The sequence below is a fragment of the Oncorhynchus kisutch genome, linkage group LG8, assembly GCF_002021735.2.
Source record: "Oncorhynchus kisutch isolate 150728-3 linkage group LG8, Okis_V2, whole genome shotgun sequence".
NCBI classification, from domain to species: domain Eukaryota; kingdom Metazoa; phylum Chordata; class Actinopteri; order Salmoniformes; family Salmonidae; genus Oncorhynchus; species Oncorhynchus kisutch.
Window position 1 is genome coordinate 2,513,797 of NC_034181.2, and position 10,518 is coordinate 2,524,314.

Consider the following 10,518-nt stretch of genomic DNA (forward strand, 5'->3'; position numbering starts at 1 on the left):
GCTACAACGGTCCTGTTTAGAGGTGCTTCCCACCCAGTGGCTACAACGGTCCTGTTTAGAGGTGCTTCCCACCCAGTGGCTACAACGGTCCTGTTTAGAGGTGCTTCCTACCGGGTGGCTACAACGGTCCTGTTTAGAGGTGCCTCCTACCGGGTGGCTACAACGGTCCTGTTTAGAGGTGCCTCCTACCGGGTGGCTACAACGGTCCTGTTTAGAGGTGCCTCCTACCGGGTGGCTACAACGGTCCTGTTTAGAGGTGCCTCCTACCCAGTGGCTACAACGGTCCTGTTTAGAGGTGCCTCCTACCGGGTGGCTACAACGGTCCTGTTTAGAGGTGCTTCCCACCCAGTGGCTACAACGGTCCTGTTTAGAGGTGCTTCCCACCCAGTGGCTACAACGGTCCTGTTTAGAGGTGCTTCCTACCGGGTGGCTACAACGGTCCTGTTTAGAGGTGCTTCCCACCCAGTGGCTACAACGGTCCTGTTTAGAGGTGCTTCCCACCCAGTGGCTACAACGGTCCTGTTTAGAGGTGCTTCCCACCCAGTGGCTACAACGGTCCTGTTTAGAGGTGCTTCCCACCCAGTGGCTACAACGGTCCTGTTTAGAGGTGCTTCCCACCCAGTGGCTACAACGGTCCTGTTTAGAGGTGCTTCCTACCGGGTGGCTACAACGGTCCTGTTTAGAGGTGCCTCCTACCGGGTGGCTACAACGGTCCTGTTTAGAGGTGCCTCCTACCGGGTGGCTACAACGGTCCTGTTTAGAGGTGCCTCCTACCGGGTGGCTACAACGGTCCTGTTTAGAGGTGCCTCCTACCCAGTGGCTACAACGGTCCTGTTTAGAGGTGCCTCCTACCGGGTGGCTACAACGGTCCTGTTTAGAGGTGCCTCCTACCGGGTGGCTACAACGGTCCTGTTTAGAGGTGCTTCCCACCCAGTGGCTACAACGGTCCTGTTTAGAGGTGCCTCCTACCGGGTGGCTACAACGGTCCTGTTTAGAGGTGCTTCCCACCCAGTGGCTACAACGGTCCTGTTTAGAGGTGCCTCCTACCGGGTGGCTACAACGGTCCTGTTTAGAGGTGCCTCCTACCCAGTGGCTACAACGGTCCTGTTTAGAGGTGCCTCCCACCGGGCGGCTGTATCATGTCGCTGGCGGTAGCTAACATAGCAAATTTATTCCATTCCACTGGTTTATATTATATTCCAGTAGGAAAGCAGCCGACATGAGAGAAACCTTGTAATATTGATAGTAACCATCTGAATGTCACCGTGATGCAGTAACACTACTCAATGAGGAGAGTTGGCGCTGCCACCCGGCAACACAACAACAACACAGGGTTTCCTTCGCACCCGAGTCCCGATTTCCGATGCTGTCCTGCAGTAACTTGGAGGGAAGTAACTAGACACTGTAGTTTATATCAGGGCAGTAAGGAGAGGGAAGTAGTGGGATAGCGTAGCTCATATCAGGTCTCAATTTCGTGAGACAAGTTTGAAATTCTCGCAGAATTTTTTTTGTCACACGCATAAACTAGCTAGCTGGGGAGGATTCATCCGGAGGACTGACTGAACCCAATCAGCCTCCACTCAACTCTCGCTGCGCGACATACACTACCAGTCAAAAGTTTGGACACACCTTCTCATTCCAGGGTTTTTATTCATTTTTACTATTTTCTACATTGTATAATAATAGTGAAGACATCAGAACTATGAAATAACATATGAAATCATGTATCAACCAAAAGTGTTAAACAAATCAAAATATATTTTATATTTGAGATTCTTCAAAGTAGCCACCCTTTGCCTTGATGACAGCTTTGCACACTCTTGGCATTCTCTCAACCAGCTTCATGAGGTAGTCACCTGGAATGCATTTCAATTAACAGATGTGCCTTTGTTAAAAGTTCATTTGTGGTATTTCTTTCCTTCTTAATGCGTTTGAGACAATCAGTTGTGTTGTGACAAGGTAGGGTTGGTATACAACCGCTGTGTCTTTATGAGACTCCGCAGGTGTGGTTCCCACCGTGAAGCATGGAGGAGGAGGTGTGATGGTGCTTTGCTGGTGACACTGTCAGTGATTTATTTAGAATTCAAGGCACACTTACCCAGCATGGCTACCACAGCATTCTGCAGCAATACACCATCCCATCTGGTTTGGACTTAGTGGGACTATCATTTGTTTTTCAACAGGACAATGACCTAACATACCTCCAGGCTGTGTAAGGGCTATTTGACCAAGAAGGAGAGTGATCAGATGACCTGGCCTCCACAATCACCTAACCTCAAACCAAATGAGGTGGTTTGAGATAAGTTGGACCGCAGAGTGAAGGAAAAGCAGGAAAGAAGTGCTTAGCATTATGTAGGAACTCCTTCAAGGCTGTTGGAAAAGAATTCCAGGTGAAGCTGGTTGAGAGAATGCCAAGAGTGTGCAAAGGGTGGCTACTTTGAAGAATCTCAAATGTAAAATATATGTTGATTTGTTTAACACTTTTTGGTTACTATATGATTCCATATGTGTTATTTCATAGTTTGGATGTCTACACTATTATTCTACTATGTAGAAAATAGTAAAAATAAAGAAAAACCCTTGAATGAGTAGGCGTTCTAAAACCCTTGAATGAGTAGGTGTTCTATAACCCTGGAATGAGCAGGTGTTCTAAAACCCTGGAATGAGTAGGTGTTCTAAAACCCTTGAATGTCCAAACTTTTCATTTGTACTGTTTGTTTTCAATTTTAGGCCCCAGGTGTGTCTGTGTGTCATATGTGTATGTGTGTGTGTGTGTGTGTGTGTGTGTGTGTGTGTGTGTGTGTGTGTGTGTGTGTATGGTGTTTATACTAGGGCTGCACGATATATTGCGTTGTTCGTAACTTGTTTTGTACATAATGTTGCTGCTACCATCTCTTATGACTGAAAAAAGCTTCTGGACATCAGTACTGCGATTGCTCACCTCAAACTGGACAAAGAGTTCTTCAATGGAGTTGGACGGGAGGGATATACTACTACAGGCACCCGACCAGGCCCAGCAGATCCCTGTTATTCGCTGGAGAAGCAAACGGAGATTCCGCGGAAAGAGATCAGGGTGCCCTGTGAGGATCAGGCGAAGAGTGGCTAATCTGCCCTTGCCTTCTGTACTTCTAGCTAACGTTAAATTACTGGAAAATAAATGGGATGAACTGAAACCACACATATCCTACCAACAGGACATTAAAAACTGTAATATCTTATGTTTCACCGAATCGTCGTTCACTGAACGACGACATTAAAAGAACATACTGCTGGCGGGTTATACACTCTATCGGCAGGACAGAACAGCAGCCTCTGGTAAGACACAGGGTGGGGGCCTATGCATATATGTAAACAACAGCTGGTGCACGATATCTAAGGAAGTCTCGAGGTTTTGCTCGCCTGAGGTAGAGTATCTCATGATAAGCTGTAGACCACACTGTCTACCCAGTGAGTTTTCATCTCTATTCTTTGTAGCTGTCTACATACCACCAGAGACCGATGCTGGCACTAAAACCGCACTCAATGAGCTGTTTAAGGCCATAGGCAAACAGGAAAACACTCATCCCGAGGCGCCACCTCCTAGTGGCCGGGAACTTTAATGCAGGGAAACTTTAGTCAGTTTTACCTGATTTCTACCAGCATGTCAAATGTGCAACCAGAGGGAAAACATTTCTAGACCACCTTTACTCCACACACAGAGACGCGTACAAAGCTCTCCCTCGTCCTCCATTTGGTAAATCTGACCATAACTCTATCCTCCTGATTCCTGCTTACAAGCTAAAATTAAAGCAGGGAGCATCAATGACTAGATAAATAAAAAAGTGGTCAGATAAAGCAGATGCTAAACTACAGGACTGTTTTGCAGCTCAGACTGGAATATGTTCCGGGATTCTTCCTATGGCATTGAGAGGTCACTGGCTCAATCAATAAGTGCATCGAGGACGTCGTCCCCACAGTGACTGATCAGTTGAAGTTGGAAGTTTACATACACCTTAGCCAAATACATTTAAACTCAGTTTTTCACAATTCCTGACATTTAAGCCAAGTAAAAATTCACTGTTTTAGGTCAGTTAGTATCACCACTTTATTTTAAGAATGTGAAATGTCAGAATAATAGTAGAGAGAATGATTTATTTCAGCTTTTATTTCTTTCATCACATTCCCAGTGGGTCAGAAGTTTACATATACTCAAATAGTATTTGGTAGCATTGCCTTTTAAATTGTTTAACTTGGATCAAATGTTTCGGGTTGCCTTCCACAAGCTTCCGAAAATAAGTTGGGTGAATTTTGTAACGGAGTCAGGCCTCCTTGCTCGCACACGCTTTTTCAGTTCTGCCCACAAATTTCTATGGGGTTGATGTCAGGGCTTTGTGATGGCCACTCCAATACCTTGACTTTGTTGTCCTTAAGCCATTTTGCCACAATTTTGGAAGTATGCTTGGGGTCATTGTCCATTTGGAAGACCCATTTGCGACCAAGCTTTAACTTCCTGACTGAAGTCTTGAGAAATTGCTTCAACATATTCTCCTCTCTTCCTCCCCTCTCCTATTCTCCTCTCTCCTATTCTCCTCTCCCTCTCCTCTCCTATTCTCTTCTCTCCCTCCCTCTTCTCTCCCTCTCCTCTCTTCTCTCCTCTCCTGTTCTCCTCTCTCCCTCTCCCCTCCTGTTCTCCTCTCTCCCTCTCCTCTCCTATTCTCCTCTCTCCCTCTCCTCTCCTATTATCCTCTCTCCCTCTCCTCTCCTATTCTCCTCTCTCCCTCTCCTCTCCTATTCTCCTCTCTCCCTTTCCTCTCCTATTCTCCTCTCTCCCTCTCCTCTCCTGTTCTCCTCTCTCCCTCTCCCCTCCTGTTCTCCTCTCTCCCTCTCCTCTCCTATTCTCCTCTCTCCCTTTCCTCTCCTATTCTCCTCTCTCCCTCTCCTCTCCTGTTCTCCTCTCTCCCTCTCCTCTCCTATTCTCCTCTCTCCCTTTCCTCTCCTATTCTCCTCTCTCCCTCTCCTCTCCTGTTCTCCTCTCTCCCTCTCCTCTCCTATTCTCCTCTCTCCCTCTCCTCTCCTATTCTCCTCTCTTCCTCTCCTATTCTCCTCTCCCTCTCCTCTCCTGTTCTCCTCTCTCCCTCTCCTCTCCTATTCTCCTCTCTCCCTCTCCTCTCCTATTCTCCTCTCTCCCTCCCCTCTCCTATTCTCCTCTCTCCCTCTCTTCTCCTGTTCTCCTCTCTTCCTCTCCTCTCCTATTCTCCTCTCTCCCTCTCCTCTCCTATTCTCCTCTCTCCCTCCCCTCTCCTATTCTCCTCTCTCCCTCTCCTCTCCTATTCTCCTCTCTCCCTCTCCTCTCCTATTCTCCTCTCTTCCTCTCCTCTCCTATTCTCCTCTCCCTCTCCTCTCCTGTTCTCCTCTCTCCCTCTCCTCTCCTATTCTCCTCTCTCCCTCTCCTCTCCTATTCTCCTCTCTCCCTCCCCTCTCCTATTCTCCTCTCTCCCTCTCTTCTCCTGTTCTCCTCTCTTCCTCTCCTCTCCTATTCTCCTCTCTCCCTCTCCTCTCCTATTCTCCTCTCTCCCTCCCCTCTCCTATTCTCCTCTCTCCCTCTCCTCTCCTATTCTCCTCTCTCCCTCTCCTCTCCTATTCTCCTCTCTCCCTCCCCTCTCCTATTCTCCTCTCTCCCTCTCCTCTCCTATTCTCCTCTCTCCCTCCCCTCTCCTATTCTCCTCTCTCCCTCTCCTAATTCTCCTCTCATATTCTCCTCTCTCGCCTTCTCATCTCTCCTATTCTCCTCTCTCCCTCTCCCCTATCCTATTCTCCTCTCTCCTCTCCTATTCTCATCTCTCCTCTCTCCCTCTCTCCTCCTTCCCTCTCTCCTCTTCTCCCCTCTCCTAACTCTCTGTCTTAATATTCTTCCTGTCTTCCTCTCCAGGTGTAGTTTCCTCGTGGTTGCTGTGTGGAGCCTGCCGCCACACACCCACTCCTCAACAACGACGGCTTTTGCTTGCATCTTCCAGTGCTTCTTCTGTCAGCAAGTTCAGCAGAGCTGCTGCTCGTCCGCCGCTAGCCCGGACGCCGCAGCCCCCGGCACATCAGCCAATCACAGCCCAGAGCCCCGCCCATGTGACATGGTGAAGATGACCAAGTCGAAGACGTTTCAGGCCTACCTGCCCTCGTGTCATCGCACCTACAGCTGTATACACTGTCGGGCACACCTGGCCAACCACGACGAACTCATCTCTAAGGTAGGGGGGCTTTGAGCGCACACACACACACATACACACACAATGCAAAGGGATCCAGTGCATTTTCACACACGCTACAAAAAAATATCAACTTCATTTTGTTGACTAGATCAGAATCAATCAAGTTGTTTACCAGGGAGCAAATCCAGAGCTCTGCTAGCTAGTTACCACTCCAGACACCTAAGCTGATTACCCAGCGAGCCAAAGGTAATCAGCATCTGAACTCCACCCAGGTTGTCAACATCTATTAGCCTCCTTTATGGATGAGCTCTGCAGACTACCTACTGTACCTGCAGGCTACCTACTGTACCTGCAGGCTACCTACTGTACCTGCAGGCTACCTACTGTACCTGCAGGCTACCAAGATGCAGGCTACCTACTGTACCTGCAGACTACCTACTGTACCTGCAGACTACCTACTGTACCTGCAGGCTACCTACTGTACCTGCAGACTACCTACTGTACCTGCAGGCTACCTACTGTACCTGCAGACTACCAAGATGTGACTCTTGGCATTCAGGCAAAAGAGTTCAATCATGGTTTCATCAGACCAGAGAATCTTGTTTCTCATAGTCTGAGAATCCTTTCCTTTTGGCAAACTCCTAGCAGGCTTTCATGTGCCTTTTACTGAGGAGTGGCTTCCGTCTGGGCACTCTACCATAAAGGCCTGATTGGTGTAGTGCTGCAAAGATGGTTGTTCTTCTGGAAGGTTCAGTTGCTCAGTTTTTCCAGAAGGCCAGCTCTAGGAAGAGTCTTGGTGGTTCCAAACTTCTTCCATTTAAGAATGATGGAGGCCACTGTGTTCTTGGGGACCTTCAATGCTGCAGAAATGTTTTGGTACCTTTCCCCAGATCTGTGCCTCAACACAATCCTGTCTCAGAGCTCTACAGACAATTCCTTCAACCCCGTGGCTTGATGTTTGCTCTGACATTCACTGTCAACTGTGGGATCTTATATAGACAGGTGTGTGCCTTTCCAAATCATGTTCAATCAATTGAATTTACCACAAGTGGACTCCAATCAAGTTGTAGAAACATCTCAAGGGTGATCAATGGAAACAGGATGCACCTGAGCTCAATTTAGAGTCTCACAGCAAAGGGTCTGAATACTTATGTAAATCAGGTATTTCTGTATAACCTGTTTTCGCTTTGTCATTATGGGGTATTGTGATGTCATTATGGGGTATTGTGATGTCATTATGGGGTATTGTGATGTCATTATGGGGTATTGTGATGTCATTATGGGGTATTGTGTGTAGATTGATGAGGAAAAACATGTATTTAATCCGTTTTAGAATAAGGCTGTAACGTTAGAAAATGTGGAAAAAGTCAAGGTGTCTGAATACTTTCCGAATGAACTGTACCTGCAGACTACCTACCTGCACAACCCCTGTTTGTTTAGTATGTTTGTGGGTGTGTGTGTGTATATGTGTATATATATATATATACAGTGGGGAGAACAAGTATTTGATACACTGCCGATTTTGCAGGTTTTCCAACTTACAAAGCATGCAGAGGTCTGTAATTTCTATCATGTTTACACTTCAACTGTGAGAGACGGAATCTAAAGCAAAAATCCAGAAAATCACATTGTATGATGTTTAAGTAATTAATTTTCATTTTATTGCATGACATAAGTATTTGATACATCAGAAAAGCAGAACTTCATATTTGGTACAGAAACCTTTGTTTGCAATTACAGAGATCATATGTTTCCTGTAGTTCTTGACCAGGTTTGCACACACTGCAGCGGGGTGTTTTGGCCCACTCCTCCATATAGACCTTGTCCAGATCATTCAGGTTTCAGTCGCTGGGCAATACAAACTTTCAGCTCCCTCCAAAGATTTTCTATTGGGTTCAGGTCTGGAGACTGGCTAGGCCACTCCAGGACCTTGAGATGCTTCTTACGGAGCCACTCCTTAGTTGCCCTGGCTGTGTGTTTCAGGTCGTTGTCATGCTGGAAGACCCAGCCACAACCCATCTTCAATGCTCTTACTGAGGGAAGGAGGTTGTTGGCCAAGATCTCGTGATACATGGCCCCATCCATCCTCCCTTCAATACGGTGCAGTCGTCCTGTCCCCTTTGCAGAAAAGCATCCCCAAAGAATGATGTTTCCACCTCCATGCTTCACGGTTGGGATGGTGTTCTTGGGGTTGTACTCATCCTTCTTCTTCCTCCAAACACAGCGAGTGGAGTTTAGACCAAAAAGCTCTATTTTTGTCTCATCAGACCACATGACCTTCTTCCATTCCTCCTCTGGATCATCCAGATGGTCATTGGCAAACTTCAGACAGGCCTGGACATGCGCTGGCTTGAGCAGGGGGACCTTGCGTGCGCTGCAGGATTTTAATCCATGACTGCGTGGTGTGTTACTAATGGTTTTCTTTGAGACTGTGGTCCCAGCTCTCTTCAGGTCATTGACCAGGTCCTGCCGTGTAGTTCTGGGCTGATCCCTCACCTTCCTCCTTATCTTGAGATCTTTGTACTAGTCCAGTTATAATCAGAGCAGGTGGTCAGTCCTGTTAGAATCAGAGCAGGTGGTCAGTCCTGTTAGAATAGAATCAGAGCAGGTGGTCAGTCCTGTTAGAATCAGAGCAGGTGGTCAGTCCTGTTAGGGTTAGAATCAGAGCAGGTGGTCAGTCCTGTTAGGGTTAGAATCAGAGCAGGTGGTCAGTCCTGTTAGGGTTAGAATCAGAGCAGGTGGTCAGTCCTGTTAGGGTTAGAATCAGAGCAGGTGGTCAGTCCTGTTAGAATCAGAGCAGGTGGTCAGTCCTGTTAGGGTTAGAATCAGAGCAGGTGGTCAGTCCTGTTAGTGTTAGAATCAGAGCAGGTGGTCAGTCCTGTTGGGGTTAGAATCAGAGCAGGTGGTCAGTCCTGTTGGGGTTAGAATCAGAGCAGGTGGTCAGTCCTGTTGGGGTTAGAATCAGAGCAGGTGGTCAGTCCTGTTGGGGTTAGAATCAGAGCAGGTGGTCAGTCCTGTTGGGGTTAGAATCAGAGCAGGTGGTCAGTCCTGTTGGGGTTAGAATCAGAGCAGGTGGTCAGTCCTGTTGGGGTTAGAATCAGAGCAGGTGGTCAGTCCTGTTGGGGTTAGAATCAGAGCAGGTGGTCAGTCCTGTTAGGGTTAGAATCAGAGCAGGTGGTCAGTCCTGTTGGGGTTAGAATCAGAGCAGGTGGTCAGTCCTGTTAGGGTTAGAACCAGAGCAGGTGGTCAGTCCTGTTAGGGTTAGAACCAGAGCAGGTGGTCAGTCCTGTTAGGGTTAGAACCAGAGCAGGTGGTCAGTCCTGTTGGGGTTAGAATCAGAGCAGGTGGTCAGTCCTGTTGGGGTTAGAATCAGAGCAGGTGGTCAGTCCTGTTAGGGTTAGAATCAGAGCAGGTGGTCAGTCCTGTTAGAATCAGAGCAGGTGGTCAGTCCTGTTAGGGTTAGAATCAGAGCAGGTGGTCAGTCCTGTTAGGGTTAGAATCAGAGCAGGTGGTCAGTCCTGTTAGAATCAGAGCAGGTGGTCAGTCCTGTTAGGGTTAGAATCAGAGCAGGTGGTCAGTCCTGTTAGAATCAGAACAGGTGGTCAGTCCATTTCAAGTGTTCAGCAGTCTGACAGGATTGTAGATGGAAACTCTCTGAACCTATGGTATCAGACCTCATGCTCTGATACCGTCTGCCTGACGGTAAGGGAGTGACCAGCTCGTGGCTGGGGTGTGTGGGGTCCTTGATGATGCTTCGGGTCTTCCCCAGGCACCGTTTCCAGTAGATATTCTAAGCACCCATGAGTGAATGTTGTCTCAGTCTCAGAAGCTCTAAGCTGGTGTCTGGGTCTATGTTGGTCTTTGAGAGTTTTGGAGTCAGGGACCATGTGTTCTCAATTCAATTTCAATTCAAAGGTCTTTATTGTCATGGGAAACATATGTTTACATTGCCAAAGCAAAGTGAAATAGATAATAACAAAAGTGAAATAGATAATAACAAAAGTGAAATAGATAATAACAAAAGTGAAATAGATAATAACAAAAGTGATATAGATCATAACAAAAGTGAAATAGATAATAACAAAAGTGAAATAGATAATAACAAAAGTGAAATAGATAATAACAAAAGTGAAATAGATAATAACAAAAGTGAAATAGATAATAACAAAAGTGAAATAGATCATAACAAAAGTGAAATAGATAATAACAAAAGTGAAATAGATCATAACAAAAGTGAAATAGATAATAACACAGTAAACATTACATCACAAAAGTTGCAAAAGAATAAAGACATTTAAAATGTCATATTATGTCTATATACAGTGGGGCAAAAAAG

At 46.8% G+C, this 10,518-nt stretch overlaps 1 protein-coding gene across 2 annotated transcripts in view; it reads left to right on the forward strand.

The window, feature by feature from the left end:
- The window catches only part of LOC116374790 (protein yippee-like 1), a 41,791-nt gene that overhangs the window by 11,153 nt on the left and 20,120 nt on the right, over positions 1 to 10,518 (forward strand). For both annotated transcript variants that reach the window (XM_031829544.1, XM_031829543.1), the window contains exon 2: positions 5,909 to 6,221. In XM_031829544.1, the coding sequence (XP_031685404.1) occupies positions 6,105 to 6,221 (117 nt within the window). In that variant the 5' untranslated portion in view covers positions 5,909 to 6,104. The remainder of the gene's footprint in view (positions 1 to 5,908; positions 6,222 to 10,518) is intronic.